We start from the raw sequence: 16,601 nt of genomic DNA on the forward strand, positions 1-16,601 counted from the left end.
CGGAACTAGTTGGCAGTTGCCTTTCCATTTGTTCCAACAATAATAGTCATAACATGCGGCAAACTGGCACATGCATGAATCTAACTTAAAGATCCATAGAGAAATTGAAGACTTTTATAAGCAACCAACCACTAAGAATGAACAAAGGTCAATCAAATTAAAAGATAGAATAATAGTTGTGAAAGTTCTGTAAACTGTAAAACATCCTTACCATGGTTTCTTTATGTATACTAGGTTTGATTTGCAATGACTAAAATGAAGAAGGTACCACAAAGATCCGGATCAAAGCATCATAAGGCAACCCCATATTCCTTACGATCATTTCAATCAAAGATCATGAAAGATGCCCACAACAAGAAACAAAAAAAGGAATCCGAGAAGAAAGATTATAAAGATGCAAGATGTTCGGTTTGTATGTAGTATCCTCACAATGCTGTTCTCTTCCTTTGCTCCTCACATCACAAGGGGTGTCGCCCTTACATGTGTGCAACTAGTTATCGGTATTCCAATTGTTTAGACCTATACAAAAAAGCCTACTCGAAAGAGAAGGAAGGCCCAGAGTCGTCAGACGGGTCAAATGTTGACCCGTTTGTCTGTGGGCTTATGTGCCCGCTCTGTTGCGGTCAGGTGAAAGGGTGGACCGTGGTGGAGCGAGCACGCAAGTTTCTCAATTCTAAAAAGAGAAGCTGCATGCAAGACAACTGTTCGTTTGTTAGGTCATACAGAGATTTGAGAAAGCATGTACGGGAGGATCACCCGTTGGCCCGCCCGCGAGAAGTTGACCCGTCACTCGCTGAAAAATGGAAAACGCTTGAAAATGATACGGAGTTAAACGATGTGATGAGTACAATTAGCTCGACAATGCCCGAGTCGATTGTAATGGTGGATTATGTGATTGAAGGGAATTTTCGGGAGTTTTCTAGAGACATGGAGATGGATAATTATCTCGACAATGTACTTTTCCGGTTAGGATCAAGAACTGCCCCGGGCAGCTATGCGATATTGGAGAGGGGTCGTCGGTCAGTGGATGATGATGACGGCGATGATGGTGGTGGTGCCGCCACTAGGCGTGTTTGTAATTACATTCCTCGGATTGCCTGCCGCCAGGGAAGGTTGGTTTTAGGTGGGCCAAGGAGGCGGCGTGGGCGTGGGCGTGGGCGTGGTGTAGATATGTAAACGCCATTATTTTGGGTCCATTTGGCCCAAATTTGGTGCCCGAGGGTTCCGGGTAGGCATTGTTTTCTGTTGTTTATGAACTATGGTTATTAGGTGTCATTTTGCTTATGGGCTTATTCGTCATTTTATGAGTTTAGACATTAAAATGTCATTCAACCATTTGCACAACATAAGAATTTATATGTTGGTTTACTTGTTATCTTTCTGCAGTGTTAAAAACAATGATAGATGAGACGTATAGGTGGTTTGTTTTATTTTGATATTATACTTTTGTGGGGTTGTTATCGGTGTAGGAATGAATCCAAATTCATATTTACAGGCTTATTAAAAAAGCTTGGACTTTGGTTCCCTTGAATGCACTTTTGAGTGCATTTGTATAATGTTACGTATGGGAGGTGGATATGTCCTCGGGTACTATATTGTTGGACTTTGGTTTGATGGAATGGTATAACAAAGAAATGGAATGGATTGTTCCATGACAATTTGGCTACTTTGCTGGAATATAATGAGTCATTAATCAATGTTATTTGGCATGCAAATGAAAGGTGTGCATTGTATGTTGCGTGGACCGATTAGGACCTTAAGCATACTTGTTTTGTACATAACATCCTCATTATAAATTCAAATGAGTTGATTCTTTTTGCCAATTCTTCATTTTTTTGTCGTGGTTGCACATTAGGATCATTAAACTACTAATTTTATATACAAGAACTGACCTTTACTATTAAAACCCAAGCACTATACTCTAGAAATCGAATACAAGTATAAGAGCATTGGTTTTGTGTTTTCATTTCTATGTTTACTTCAACTATATCTTTGTTTATCCAATGATTGCACTTTATAGCAATCTAGTTTGTTCCTTTTATCAATTATAACGACCTACTTTTTTTTTTTTCTGGGTATTAATGTCCAAGAACTTTTTAGACCATTTTACTTCTAATTGATTGTTAACATGTCCTAATGTCATTTATGCCATAATATAATTCGTAGGATTCATACCTTACCTTTTTTTTTTTTTTTTTTTTTTTTTTTCGGATTCTTGCTTGTAACCATTTTGGTGCTTTCTTTTAGGACTTCATGGTTCTAACATACCTATTATATTTGTATGTAGGCTAAGTAAACCTTATATTATTTGTTTACTTTATACTATAATTTGGTGATTTTTTTTTCTATTTTATCCCACTTTCTTACATAATGAAAACATGCATTGTCAATTTTACCATTTCTTACATAAACATAATTTTAAGCATAAAGTTTTCATCATAGACCTAGATTTCTCATAAACTTGCCCATTAGGTAATATTTGACATAATTCAAATATTTGTTCCCATTTTACACATTGTTAAGACTTGATCCATTTCTAGCAATATACATAAAGACGATTCATTATACAAACATTTTAACATCCTTCACCAATAAGGTTAGTGAATAAACTTATAATTATTGAAAATTTAAAGCTTTAAATTACAATAAACGAGTACCCAATGTAAACTACAATAACGATCCCCCAATGGTGTTGGTTGAAACTATCGTAAGTTCCATAAAGCTTGTTTAATCACCTTTATAATTCGAAGGGATAATGACTTGAAAGGGTAACAAACTTTCGATTTTTGTCACATTTAGTCACTAAACTTTTTTTCGTTATCTATTTGCCATTGAACTATTGAAACTGTTCACATTTTACCTTTATGACCGGCTGTTACTGGTCATAAGGGTAAAATGTGAACAGTTTCAATAGGTCAATGACAAACAGATAACGAAAAAAAGTTTAGTGATTAAATATGAACAAAATCAAAAGTTCGTTTCCCTCTAAAAAGTTCAATGACTAAATGTGAACAAACCTCCTATTGTATTATGTTTTAGCAAATTATTTATTTTTGTTAAATTGTAGCAACATTTGTTGATGAAGAAATCTATTAAAAAAAACAAAACAAAACATTGAAAATATATTTAAAAAAAAAACAAAAAACCAAACCGAAATAAAAAACCAATGGTTTGACATTTTCCAAAATAAACAATCAAAATTTCCAATCTGATTTTGGTTTTACAAAAAAATGAACCATTCTCACTGATGTGAATTATGACCATTGGTTTGACATGCGAAATTTGTGACATCCCATGAATATGTAGTTACAACATCGTTTGAAATCGTAATTCATAGTAAGGGGTTAGAGTATCATCACATGAATACGTAGTTACAACATCGCCTGAACTCGTAATTCATCACCTACAGGTTATGGGTCTGCTGGTGTTTCCACTGGGTTGTCTAGAATAGTCCGTGGTCGCCATCTATACTCTGGTAGATGACTACATCGCCACATTGCTGGTGAAGGTTATGGTATCTCCTTTCATCCTACATCACATATTCATCATCATCTATTTACCTAATTATCACCACCTTTCTATCATCACCTATCTCTCATCATTTTATTTTATCAAACACCAACTATTTCATCTACCCATGTTTCATCCGCAACATATTTGTAGATATAAAATAAATATACCGTTTAAATCTTCTAAAACATGTATAAAATCGTTCATCAAGCATAGACAACAAGTATTCAAATAATATGCACACATAGCACGTAATTTATATAAAATACTTCATATCTATGTATAAGATGAAAGTAACTATATATATACCATAAATGCTTCCTAACTTTGAACCCCAAGGTTTACTCTACTAAAGCTTCATATTCTCGACTCTCTGAACCTAGAAGGGTCCAGATCTATCACACCAAAAAGCTCAAGATAGCTCTTCCTCTCACTCTACACACTCAAGCTCGCTAGGGTTATCACTTATGGGAAAGGTAGTCGCAATTGAAGGCCATAAGTGCCTTTAAATATGGCTCGAGCCCAAAGATTTAGGGTTTCTGCCAACAGCGCGGACTCGTCGAGTCCATTCATTAATCCGAGTCATCAGTCGCGACCTTACTCGACGAGTTGAGGCGTCAACCTGTCGAGTCTCTCTTCTTAACTCAAAAGAAAAATACTTAAATGATGATACCTGAAAATCCGGATGTTACATTTGTTTTTTTATTTCATAGATTTCTTCATCAACAAATGTTGCTACAATTAAACAAAAATAAATAATTTTGCTAAAACATAATACAATAGGAAGTTTGTTCACATTTAGTCATTGAACTTTTTAGAGGGAAATGAACTTTCGATTTTGTTCACATTTAGTCACTAAACTTTTTTTTCATTATCTATTTGCTACTAAACTATTGAAACTATCACATTTTACCCTTATGACCGGTAACAGCCGGTCGTAAAGATAAAATGTGAACAGTTTCAATAGTTCAATGGTAAATAGATAACGAAAAAAAGTTTAGTGATTAAATGTGACAAAAATCGAAAGTTCGTTACCCTTTCAAGTCATTATTCCTAATTCGAACGACTTAACTAGTTGATATTAATAAAATATGTTTTAAAATGTAAAGATGTATGTAGGTGGTTGTGGTACAATTTTATTCTCAACATGGAGAATATACGATGCCAATTATAGTACATAACTTTTCTATTAAACCTATGAATTCAGTAATGTCATGTTAACGAGATTATAATTTAGTTTAAGACTCTATATTTAAATACGGTAAAATTATGCAGAATAAATTGAATTGGTTAAAAATGTCATTGCTAAATTGCAATGCATAATTGCATATGCACCTATGAAATGATAAAAAAATAAAAAAAACAATCTCTGGTCTATTTTTGATTCAGTACACTATCTTCCAAAAACCTCTTTACACTTTCAAAACTGATGCTTCTGTCAAAACCCCAATCAGATCTGCTATCAGACTCGGCTAAAATCTTCGTTCAATCTGTTCTTCAAAGCCAGCCGTTTTCCTCCCAGTCAAATCTGCGAAGACAACCGATCAAAAGCTTCGGAGATAATCCCTCTTTCAATTTAGGGATTTAATGCTCAAAGAATTTCTCTGGTCGCATGCCAATATCCGGTCGACTCGTAGATTTCTCTCTTAAGTTTTTTCGCGAAACCCTAGATTGCTTTCTCAATCGAAAATGGGTCCTTTGACGTGTAACCGCAACAAACGTGTCGGAGAATTTCAATCTTCATCACAATCTACTTCTTGTTATGCCTATTGTCACCCTCACATCTCGAAGAAGCACAAGCCATCATCTTGGTATTCGACTTCGGTTGCCGCAAAGGAGAGTTCGGTTTTAAGGCTTAGTCGATATCCGCAACCGGTGACCCAGATTCCTAGAGAACTTCATGCTCCTTGTATAGTTGTTAAGGGATTTAATGCAAACTCGAAAAGATTAGATAGTACTTCTAGTGGATATAATACACAACAACCAGATAATTTTGTGGACCGGATGAGGAATTTTTTCCGTGCGACGTGTGAAAGAGTGAAGGAAGCAATTTTCGGCAGTCATACGCATGTTAAGTCTGAAACTGAGGATGAGATAGATGTCGACAGTATACAGAATGTCAGTGAGGAAGAAGCTGCTTCACGGGATTCAGATGTTGAGGAGGTTGCAATGGTGGAAGGTGAGAGAGAAGACATTGACAAATCAGGGGATCTACAAGATATCATAGCTAAATTTAGGGAATTAGATGGAGAGGCTGGAGAAAATCTTGGCTTTCAGCCTTCTACTTCTTCAGGAGTGGTTTCACAGTTGACAGATGGGAAGAATTTAGAATCATTATCACTGAACCAAAGGCCAGATGATTCGGATGTAGATGCAGGTTTAACAGATTGGAAGAGATTAGAATCATTATTACTCAACCAGAGGCCAAATGATTCGGATGTAGATGCAAGTTTGCCTTACCATAAAAAGCTATTAGAAGATTCAGCCAAAAAACACGACTCAAATCTTAGGAGGTTGAGCTATGATATCAAACTACAGGAACAAAAGAGAGCTTTGTATAAGCAGTTGCATCCTGTGAAGAAAGAGGAGGTGAACTGTTTATGTCTCATGTCTATTGGGAAATGTAACTTATATCAATGATTTGTATCTCATGTTAAATTGATTTCTCTTTTCAGGACACACTAATTGAGCCTTTTCAGCCTCTTACAGACGATGAAGAGGAAATGGTTGCTGATGCATTGTCTAATTCTAGTCGGTATGATTTGATTGATTATCTATACATATTAAACACTATAATATGCCTGTATATGAATGGCTTCTTTAAGTGTCTTGTGCTATCTGATTTGGTGTAAAATGGTGCTCAAAATCTGTAGAAGGAAGGTTTTGGTTACTCATGAGAATTCAAATATTACAATCACCGGAGAAGTTTTACGGTGTTTAAAACCTTGCCAATGGTTAAACGATGAGGTAATTTTTGATTTTTAACGTGATTTTTTGGAGCAATATAACTTGTTTTTAAGCAAATTCTTTAGTGGTTTGAAAATTTTCATGTTATAGGTTATTAATGTTTATCTTGAGTTGCTGAAAGAGAGGGAACAGAAGGAACCAGAAAAGTTTCTAAAATGTCATTTCTTCAACACGTTTTTCTACAAGAAGGTTAGTCAATCTCAATCTCAATCTCAATCTCATCTCCATAAACCTTTTCTTATTAAGGTATATTCCATGATTATTGTTATTTTATAATTTTGTTGCTAATTTATTTATATAGTTGATAAGTGGAAAGCTCGGCTATGATTACAAGTCAGTTAGAAGATGGACTACCCAAAGGAAGTTGGGATACAGTCTTCTTGATTGTGACAAAGTAAAGTTTATTACTTTCTTTGTATTTTGACTATTTTCTAATTACAATGCTGTTATTGTTTTATATATTTTGAGCATAGTTTTTTTCAACAGATATTTATCCCTGTTCATAAAGAAATACATTGGTGTTTGGCTGTTATCAATAAAAAAGAAGAAAAATTCCAGTATCTAGACTCACTTGGAGGCATTGACAAACAAGTAATGGGAGTATTGGTATGTTTGGCGTGATCATACTTCATACATCATAGTGGTTTTAATTTTTCATTAACAACATGAAATTTTTTGTTTTATTTATTTCTCCTATTCTTTAGGCCAAGTACATTGTTGATGAGGTGAAAGATAAGAATGGGGAAGACATTGATGTGTCTTCGTGGAAGCAAGAATATGTGAAGGATCTTCCTATACAGAAGAATGGGTGTGTGTTTCAAAGTTTTTACTAAATGATTATTTGAAGGATTTTTCGAATGTTAAAGTTTTATCATATAATTGATTATGTTTTTTTTTTTTTTTTAATGGCAGGTTTGATTGTGGTGTGTTTATGATTAAATATGCAGACTTTTATAGCAGGGACATTGGGCTTTGTTTCAAACAGGTGAGTTCTTATGGGGATAAGGTGTGATGATTTCAGATGTTAAAATGGGAATTTGAATTTATTGGTTTTATGTAGGAAAACATGCCGTATTTTAGGTTAAGGACTGCGAAGGAGATACTGAAATTGAGAGCTGACTGAATGAATACGTGTCATGGGCAAATGGGTTGAGGGTTCAAGTGCTGCTTTTGAGGAAAGGTGTACATTTTGGAGTAACGGAGTAGAATAGGTGATGTGTGAGTTTAGGTGTTCTAGAAAAAAGTAAATTATTTTTGTTAATTTAATAATTCATTTTTGTTAATTTAATTAAAGTTAAATGAAAATTATGTGGTTTATAATGTTATGACAGTATCTTTGTGAAGATTAAGAAACTGCTCAAATTGAAAGAAGTGGAATGGTAAATGAATGAAATTCCAAGGTAGCAGAATAAGATAATGATATAAGTCATCCAGGCATCATCTACAATATATTAAACTTTTGATTTCTTTCAATTCTATTACTTTCTTCCCATAATGTGTATATTTAGAAAAATAATTTATTATAAAATCTAATTTATGACATTTATTTACGGATTAACAAGTTTCTTTTCCTGTTAAAAAGTTTAATGACCATTAAACTCTATGAGCATGTTCATCGCACAACTTTAAGAGCAATCAGTATGGACCAAACGAGAAACACCAACGAGGCTGACGTGGCGCTTGGCGACGGCTGCGTAACGGGGGGAACACCACCCCCCTGCTCAGTGCAACTCGTCGAAGGTGGATCTCGTTGGCGTGGCGACGGGAAGAAACGGATGAATTGTGACCGTTTGAGTCTTTAATTTGCAACGGTTTGAAAAAAAAAATTAATTATTAAAAAAAAATAATTTATCCTATAAATACCTCCCATTTTATAAAAAATTTCACACACTTTCACTTCTCCCTACATACTTTCAATTATCTTCAACAAAAATATGGATCATTTCGACTCGTCCGATGATTTAGATGACAATATTTTCTTTAGGATGATATATCATTATTACACTACCGATCTGCTACAACCAGACTCAGCCCCACTACTAACAAGACGTGCGATGTTAAACAGAAATCGCGAGGAAGGACACGAACATCTATATCGCGATTACTTTGCGGATAATTGTGTATACGAAGCGAAGGACTTCAAAAGAAGATTTCGTTTGAGTAGGGATGTGTTCTTACGAATCGCCAACGCCTTGGAAAGCCGGTATCGTTTGTTTACTATATTTTTATACAAAATAAATAAAAATGTATTACATATTTCTTTAATTTTACAATATATGCAATATATTTTTAAACTGTAGTTAATTTATGTTTAGGTACGAATTTTTTCAATTAAGATATGATGCTAGAGGTAGACGGGGGTTTACAACGTTGCAGAAATGTTCTGCGGCCATTCGTTTGATGGCTATGTGGGAGTCACCCGACACCATGGACGACTATATGAGAATGTCCGAAAAGAACCGCAAGAGAGAGTTTGTATACATTGTCAAGGGGTGTTGTTGAAACTTTTGGAGACGTGAATTTGCGGAAACTTTCGTTGCACTATTTGCAAGAATTGTATGCGGCGCATGAAGAACGTCATGGGTTTCCCGAAATGATCGGAAGCATTGGTTGCACGCATTGGAAATGGAAAAATTATCCGGTAGCATGGAAATGACAATACGCAAGTGGTCATCACGGATTACCTTCGTTGGTGTTAGAGGCTGTCGCTTCTCAAGATTTATGGATTTGACATGCATTTTTTGGGGTTGCGGGTTCCAACAACGACGTCAACGTTCTTGATCAGTCACCAATATTCGACGATCTTTTGAATGGAAAAGTTCCGGATGCTCCTTTCATGGTGAATGGAAACGAATACAAATATAGGTATTACCTTACAGATGAAATATATCCTCAGTATTCCACATTCGTGAAGGCATTCCGCCACCCGGTTGAAGAACGAGACAAATTTTTTAAGAGAAGACAAGAAGGAGCATGTAAGGATGTAGAACGCGCTTTTGGAGTGCTGAAGGCGAAGTGACATATAGTCGAACATGCAACACGACCATTGGATTTAGAAACTTTACGATATATCATGTATGCATGTATCATAATGCATAACATGATAGTAGAAGATAAATGGCGAAATATTGCACACTATATTTCAACGGAGCCCAGACACGTTTAGTTTCAACCAGGAGCTAACATATTATTTGCATCGCGTTGTTGACATTCAGGACACAAATAAACACAGACAACTTTGAGAGGACTTGGCGGGTTATATCTTCTATGATAACAATAACGATAACAAATAGCGTTGTATTTTTTTTTTTTTGAATTTGGATGTTATTTTTTTTTTTTTTGTTTTTGGATATTATGTGTAATTTAATCTTTATGTTAATTTTAATCTTTAAAATTTTTTTAATTGTTTTTTATAATTTTTAAACATTATGTTTTATTTATTTTTTATATTAAAAAATATTTGTCTCAATTTTAAAAAAAATAAAAAATAAATTATAAAATTGAAAAAAAAAAGTTGGTATCATAACAAGATACAACATGTTATATTTGCAAAAGGTTGGTATCATAATAAGATACAACATGTTAAATACAATTTACTGTATTATTAATTTATAATCATATTATTAATTTATAATCATATTATATTTGCAAAAATAAAAGTTAATCAGAATAAAACATCATCAAAACCCATGTAACAATATAACAAATAACTTAGTTCAATTATTTTGGAAAACAAATACAAGTTAACTAAATTGATGTAATTCTTAAGCTTTATATAGGCAAAAAGTTCATAAATAAAACCATATCATATTTATCATATTATACGTAAGCATTCCACTTCGTGATAGAATAAAACAGGGCAAATGGCTTCTTTATATTCAATTAAGAGTGTGTTTGGATTAGTTTTTTTTTTATGGTAAAAGCATTTTTAAGAAAAATGTTTATTAGCTTATTGCTTTTAGGAAAAACTATTTTTAAAAAAGTGTTTGGATAAAAAAAGCTGTTTTTCAGGAGTAAAATAGTTAAAAAACTAAAAAGTTAAGATTTTCCAGTTTTTTGAAAACTTTATTTTTTTCATCCAAAGAATTGTTTTAAAAAGTGCTTTTTAAATACACAAACACTTTGTTAGCTTATTAGCTTTTTGAAAAACTAAAAAACTAATAAACTGTTTTGAAAAGTTTACCAAACACCCACTAAGTGGATTTTATTCATTCTCCGATTTCATATACTAACACTTCTAAGGTGTTAGTGCTTCCATGAGCTTTTTCAAAATCTTCATTTCGAAAAAAACTATGCAAAATTTACAAATTATTGGTTGTAATTTTTTCTATCGTTATAGTATTGATATCATTATAATATTGACCGGTCTCATAAAATTACAACCAATTATTGATTGTCAATGTATACAAAATACAATCAAAACAATATAATTATAAATTGATGGAAAATTTTAATAAATATATTTTCTTATCGTGGATGCTAGTAACTAATGGAAAATTGGAAATGTGGAATTGAAGATCATTTAAGGCCTGATAGTTGCAAAATATAAAACAGGAGTGCCTTATAAACAAATATTAAATAGTTTGAGGACCATTTTGGTTCAAAAGCATAAACCCTGTTAGGACGAATGGCTGGGCTAATGAGCTAATCCCTCTGACCGCCACAAGAACTCGCTATCTCTGATCTGCGATGGCGATGGCAATGGGGTTTGCTACCCCAATCAAGTTCAAGGCCAGCTCTATCATCAATAACAGCGATCACTATCATGCGCTTGATTCATCGTATGTGAAACGCGCCGCCGAGTTATCTGACAAGTCAGCCGGTTTCACCTCGCCGCATCCTAACTTCGGTTGCGTGATAGCAACAACCAGCAGCTTGAGGAATGTTGTCGGAGAAGGATATCTTTACGCGCAAGGGACGAAGCCAGCGGAGGTTCAGGCGGTGGAGGCCGCTGGAGAGTATTGCAGAGGCGCCACTGCTTATCTCAATATGGAACCCGGAGACTGCGACGGCGATAACACCGCTCTATCTGCTTTTATTCAGGTTTTTGCACTCGCTTTCATCATAAAATTTGAAGTTGATAGAAGTTTGTTTGATTGCTTTAATGCTTTTTATTGGGTACAACTATGCCAATCCATCTTCCTTTTCTTTCTGCTATCATCATATACAACTTTTAATGCGAAGTATTACTTCAAATTGACATGCATTTGAGGCTTAATAATCCTTAGGCAGGGATCACCAGAGTTGTAATCGGGATCAGGCATCCATTGCAACATCTACGGGGAAAAGCTATTCAGGCATTGAGAAGTGAAGGATTGCAGGTTGATGTTCTTGGGGAGGATTTAAGAAGTGTCTCCATGGAGGTATCATATTATTGTGTTACTATTCTCTCTGAACTTAGCTCTCTTTCTGCCATGGTTATATGGCATGCTATGGATGCTCTTTCCCTTCTAATGTGTTGCATTTTTGTAGGATGCTCTGAAATCGTGTCTCCTTGTCAATGCCCCTTTGCTATATAGATCAGCTTCTCGAGTCCCATTCTCTGTTCTCAAGTATGCAATGACCCTTGATGGTGAGTATCATCTTCTTCAAAAAGTGCTGCATTTGCACCATTTGATCCTCATTTTCTGATAGGAAAAATTGCTGCTAGCAGCGGACATGCGTCATGGATAAGCAGCAAAAAATCAAGATCACGAGTTTTTGAGTTACGTGGTAGAAGCGATGCAGTCATTGTTGGAGGAAATACTGTACGCAAAGATAGTATGAAACTTTATTGTCAGCCACTTATAATTTCTGCAGATTCTTGAAGTACCCTTGTCAGTTTCTTACTACATTTTGAAATATAGATCCACGTTTAACTCCAAGACATGGTGGTGGGCATTTACCTATGCGAATCGTTATGTCCCAAACTCTTGATCTTCCCGAGGTTGCAAATCTTTGGGATGTTAGAGAAGTGCCCACAATAGTTGTCACTCAGAGAGGCGCAAGAAGAAGCTTCCAGAAACTTCTTGCTTCTAAAGGTGTTGAAGTGGTGGAATTTGACATCTTGAACCCTAAAGATGTTGTGGACTATCTTTATGATCGTGGGTATCTTTCAATCTTATGGGAATGTGGAGGGACATTATCGGCATCAGCTATTTCCTCTGGTGTCATACACAAGGTTTATGAATTATAATTTTGGTTATCTTTCTTTTTTGTTTGAAAGTAGAATTCTATAATTGGGTATATGGTTTGTTTAATTCAGGTGCATGCTTTTGTTGCCCCTAAGATAATTGGTGGAAGGAATGCGCCTTCCCCAGTTGGGGAACTTGGGATGGTTGAAATGACACAGGCTTTGGAACTAATTGATGTTTCTTATGAGCAGGTCTATAACTCTATATAATATAAAATAACAATGTAGTTTCATTGATGATTTCTATGTTGTGATGAACTCGGTAAAAATTTCAGATAGGAGCAGATGTGCTTATTAGTGGATTTCTGCAACCCATTCCTGATTTGACACCTGTTATTCCATCGGTTGATGAGACTTCAGCAATCGATCCATCTTTGTCTCCTTATGATTCACCAATCATATTCTTCTATAAGACGTGGGACCCATATGGGAGTTTCTCAAACTTTTCTCCTCATCCAATTAGAATGCCTGATGAAAGTGGTGATTATGTTACTTGGTCAAGTGTAGAGCACTATTATCAGGTACTTTCACTGCTACAATATTAAAATAAACATAAATCGGTTGCTGTTTTGTGCCTTTAGCTGTATGTTCCTTATGATTCATGTGATGCGATAAATGCAGGCACACAAGTTTGTGGGGTCAAGTGATCCTAATGCAAGAAGTTATATTGAAGAAATATTTTTGGCAAAAAGTCCCGAAGAAGCAGCACGAATGGGAAGAAAAATGCAAAGGGAGCACCCACGTATGGTATGTCTTCCATACAATTGTTGACACAAGCCAGTTTTCAAGTTCAAATTCTCTGATAAAAAGAAGATAAAAGATGAGTTTTAAAGTTTGAAATTAGGGTTATGTGGCCAAGCAGATGTTCAATTAAGAAACCCTTACTTGGAACCTATATAGGGAACACAAATGTCTTGATAGGAAAAGAATGCAAATACAATGCTATAATTGGGTGGGGTGGAATTTTCAAAATAGATAAGATAACAAATGAAAGTACACTGTCATTGGGTAAGGGTAGATGTTGATTAAACACTTGGTTTGTAATTGTGCAGATAAGGTCAGACTGGGAAAGTGTGAAGACAGATGTGATGTACACAGCATTAAAATGCAAGTTCTCAATATACCCACACTTGAAATCGATGCTTCTGTCAACTGTGGGTTGTGTGCTTGTTGAAGCTTCTCCTCATGATCTGTTTTGGGGTGGAGGTCGTGATGGTGAAGGTCTTAATTATTTAGGCCGGTTATTGATGAAGTTAAGATCCGAATTTGTTGGTGATGATGATGATGATGATGATGATACACATAAGCCCCCTGAATTCTCTACAAGTTGCCAGGAAACCTGATCATATATGATACGGTGTTTGTGCTTGTTGTATTCTTAGCATAATAAGTTAAAATACATTTATGTACATTGTATTTCTACCAATTCACCAAAGTATGTAGTAAGTAGTCTTTTTATGAGTTATGTAAGATGTTGAATGTCACAAGCTAATGGATAAGAGCCACACCAGGGTGTCTACTTACAGATTGAAACATTGTCTTTTGTTTTTATTTTTTATATTATACTTGCTCCTGTTCTCAATGATAGTTTTGTTGTCATTTCCTTTATAATCAACAAATATCAACAATATTCAATCAAGCGTTTAGAATAACTTCAAATTTCAGACAAGTCGCGAGATTTTTAAATGACATTGAAAGAAAATGAAAAATACACCTAAAGAAACAACCTATATTTTTACAATGCTGATGTAATTATACTTTGAGGTAAAGACAAGGCATTTAGGTCTTATGATTCGTATATTGACGAACCCAGTTACCGATATGTCCACAATCAGTTGATGTAATTACGAAAAACAACTGCTTTTTAGGAATCTAATCTCAAAGATTACTAGAATGCAATTGTTTTCGCAATTAATTAAGTCAAATGATCGCCGATATAGTGGTAGCAAGGTCATCACACCAGCCTCAAGGTCATCACGTGAGAGGTAAATCATTGAACACCAATGAAGAGTAGGCTCGAATTTAAACCTAGCCTCACTTATAAGATCCCACTCACCAATATTTTAGCTCCACTTGTGGGCTACTTAATATTCTTGTACAATTTTATCTCGAAAAATAGGAATATTGGTTCATGTGAGTTCTTTGTTAAATGGTACGTTTGATAAAACCACTTGTTAGCTGAAAAATATAGTTTTTATTTGCATGGAAAAACTACAGTTTTTATTTGCATGGAAGTTTTTGGCAAAAGTAGTCCATCAAGTTTTTGGAGGAAATTTTATCTCGCAAAGAAATTATGCCAAAAGTTCTTAACAAATCTAAAAGACTGCAAGGTACTTTATTTTGAAAAACACCATTCATAGTTGAAATGATCTCATATGATATTCAACTATAACAAATTGAATAATGCATAGTTAAGGATACAACAAACATGCTTGGAAATATAAACTAAGCCTTACTTCTAGACACGCACATGTGCTTCATTTTGTCGATTTACACTTGGATCAGATGAATTTCGGCGAGACAAGGCTTTCAACATAAGAACCTCTAACCTTCAAGTCTTTCATATTCCAAGAAACATTACCACTTTTACAGAAACTTCTTTCTTTAATGTCGTATATCAACATTAGATCACGGATAACCAACAGAAATTTTCCATTGTCGTAAAAAATCATTGGTTCAACCATTGGAATTTCATGGATTCCATGGACTAAAATCTTTGTCCAAGATTCCCTTACCCCATACTCGGTCATCAACCAGACCTCATCTTCCATGAAAACTGCAAGCTTTCCATCAAGAACAACCAATTTACAATCATTCCTGTACATGATATCAACATCTTCATGCAAACTGGGCGATGGCAATTCACTGAACTTCTCATCTGCTAAACTAAAAGCAAGAACTACTGGCACATGATCAGAATCCTTCATAGCAACCCAATGAAGAGATCCATTAACTAAAACTCCCGGCAAACTCCGCCCATAAGAATGATCATAAGGAGAATCAGTCACCCTCCTCCAAGTATTAGTTCTAAGGCTATAAACATGGATTGCCATATCATCAGGAGGAATCAGATAGTTATAATGAAAGTAGGAGATGGTAACAACCTTGTAATCATCAGTCAATGAATCATAGCCAAATCCATACATGATTTCAATTTCTGAGGAAGCATTTATCATCTCATAATCAGATGCTGGCAATTCCACGAATTCCTTTGTCGTTGGATTTAAAACTACGAGCACATGAACACTCGCGAAGGTATGAGCAGACACCAAAACAAGGCCATTGCAAGAACCATGGAGGTTGAAGTCGGTGTGATGCGATTCAAGGAGAATCTTCGTTGGTTCTAGTACTGCTTCTGCTTCATCGTGATGAAATGGAAGTGTATAGAGGGGACGATGGTTGGAGACGAAGATGAGTTGACTTCGGTTGCGGGTATTTTGATGGGTTTTGATGAATTGGGGTTCTGAAATTAGGGATAGCCAATCCTTTGAAACGCACCTGAAGCGACCAAGAGATTTGGCCGGAAGTCGATATAAAATGTTGGAGATGATCTCCGGCGGAATTCTGATAGTGTCTTCGCACTCCATTGGGACTTCAATTTGAGGGAGGTAGTTTCTGACCTGAGGAAAAAATATCAGAGGTTCGATGAGTGGCATGCACAACACAAAGATAATAAAATATAATTTGTTTCCTAATTTTTTAGAAAGGGGTCAGGTGGGGTTGTTTTTTTAAAGAAAATTAACTAACCTAACTCATATAAATCAACAAACGAGAGTATTAATAAAAACAATTATTTTCTAAGAGATTTATAAAAGATTAAATTAAACAAAATCGTCCCTCTTGCAAGTATAAAAATTTACGTTTAGTTTTTATTTTTAAAAATTAACTCGGATCAACATTTGTTAATTTAAAACTTGTACACTTCATCCCCAGACATAAAAATATTATTTTA

At 35.0% G+C, this 16,601-nt stretch overlaps 3 protein-coding genes, 1 long non-coding RNA gene and 1 pseudogene across 4 annotated transcripts; 4 read left to right on the forward strand and 1 right to left on the reverse strand.

The window, feature by feature from the left end:
• The first annotated feature begins 270 nt into the window (after positions 1 to 270).
• LOC145035261 (uncharacterized) lies at positions 271 to 1,176 on the forward strand (annotated as a pseudogene).
• A 3,706-nt stretch (positions 1,177 to 4,882) lies between these two features.
• Positions 4,883 to 7,802, forward strand: LOC145034771 (ubiquitin-like-specific protease ESD4). Its single transcript, XM_078983275.1, has 9 exons — positions 4,883 to 6,099; positions 6,186 to 6,265; positions 6,384 to 6,477; positions 6,568 to 6,666; positions 6,779 to 6,871; positions 6,964 to 7,083; positions 7,182 to 7,285; positions 7,390 to 7,462; positions 7,538 to 7,802. The coding sequence occupies exons 1-9, from the start codon at positions 5,200 to 5,202 to the stop codon at positions 7,598 to 7,600; spliced, it is 1,626 nt and encodes a 541-aa protein (XP_078839401.1). The 5' UTR covers positions 4,883 to 5,199; the 3' UTR covers positions 7,601 to 7,802.
• Positions 7,803 to 8,340: 538 nt separating this feature from the next.
• LOC145033464 (uncharacterized) lies at positions 8,341 to 9,880 on the forward strand. The gene is made up of 2 exons (XR_013677570.1): positions 8,341 to 8,680; positions 8,793 to 9,880. It is a non-coding gene; the product is annotated as an uncharacterized LOC145033464 (long non-coding RNA).
• Positions 9,881 to 11,083: 1,203 nt separating this feature from the next.
• Positions 11,084 to 14,231, forward strand: LOC145034772 (cytidine/deoxycytidylate deaminase family protein). Its single transcript, XM_078983276.1, has 9 exons — positions 11,084 to 11,520; positions 11,706 to 11,840; positions 11,950 to 12,049; positions 12,112 to 12,237; positions 12,324 to 12,637; positions 12,722 to 12,841; positions 12,925 to 13,170; positions 13,271 to 13,396; positions 13,702 to 14,231. The coding sequence occupies exons 1-9, from the start codon at positions 11,167 to 11,169 to the stop codon at positions 13,990 to 13,992; spliced, it is 1,812 nt and encodes a 603-aa protein (XP_078839402.1). The 5' UTR covers positions 11,084 to 11,166; the 3' UTR covers positions 13,993 to 14,231.
• An 836-nt stretch (positions 14,232 to 15,067) lies between these two features.
• LOC145034773 (F-box/kelch-repeat protein At3g06240-like) lies at positions 15,068 to 16,316 on the reverse strand. The gene has a single exon (XM_078983277.1). The coding sequence runs from the start codon at positions 16,303 to 16,305 to the stop codon at positions 15,151 to 15,153; it is 1,155 nt and encodes a 384-aa protein (XP_078839403.1). The 5' UTR covers positions 16,306 to 16,316; the 3' UTR covers positions 15,068 to 15,150.
• Positions 16,317 to 16,601: the final 285 nt, after the last annotated feature.

The sequence above is a fragment of the Lactuca saligna genome, chromosome 3, assembly GCF_052625555.1.
Source record: "Lactuca saligna cultivar CGN05327 chromosome 3, ASM5262555v1, whole genome shotgun sequence".
Classification (NCBI taxonomy): Eukaryota; Viridiplantae; Streptophyta; class Magnoliopsida; order Asterales; family Asteraceae; genus Lactuca; species Lactuca saligna.

What these genes read in the sequence shown, in the direction of transcription:
- LOC145034771 (XM_078983275.1), top strand. Translation starts at nt 5,200, where the DNA reads ATGGGTCCTTTGACGTGTAACCGCAACAAACGTGTCGGAGAATTTCAA. An exon ending in ACACGTTTTTCTACAAGAAG is followed by an intron (nt 6,667 to 6,778) that starts GTTAGTCAATCT and finishes TTATTTATATAG; the next exon opens with TTGATAAGTGGAAAGCTCGG. An exon ending in AACAAGTAATGGGAGTATTG is followed by an intron (nt 7,084 to 7,181) that starts GTATGTTTGGCG and finishes CCTATTCTTTAG; the next exon opens with GCCAAGTACATTGTTGATGA.
- LOC145034772 (XM_078983276.1), top strand. Translation starts at nt 11,167, where the DNA reads ATGGCGATGGCAATGGGGTTTGCTACCCCAATCAAGTTCAAGGCCAGC. An exon ending in AAATACTGTACGCAAAGATA is followed by an intron (nt 12,238 to 12,323) that starts GTATGAAACTTT and finishes TTTGAAATATAG; the next exon opens with ATCCACGTTTAACTCCAAGA. An exon ending in TTGATGTTTCTTATGAGCAG is followed by an intron (nt 12,842 to 12,924) that starts GTCTATAACTCT and finishes TAAAAATTTCAG; the next exon opens with ATAGGAGCAGATGTGCTTAT.
- LOC145034773 (XM_078983277.1), bottom strand. Translation starts at nt 16,305, where the DNA reads ATGCCACTCATCGAACCTCTGATATTTTTTCCTCAGGTCAGAAACTAC.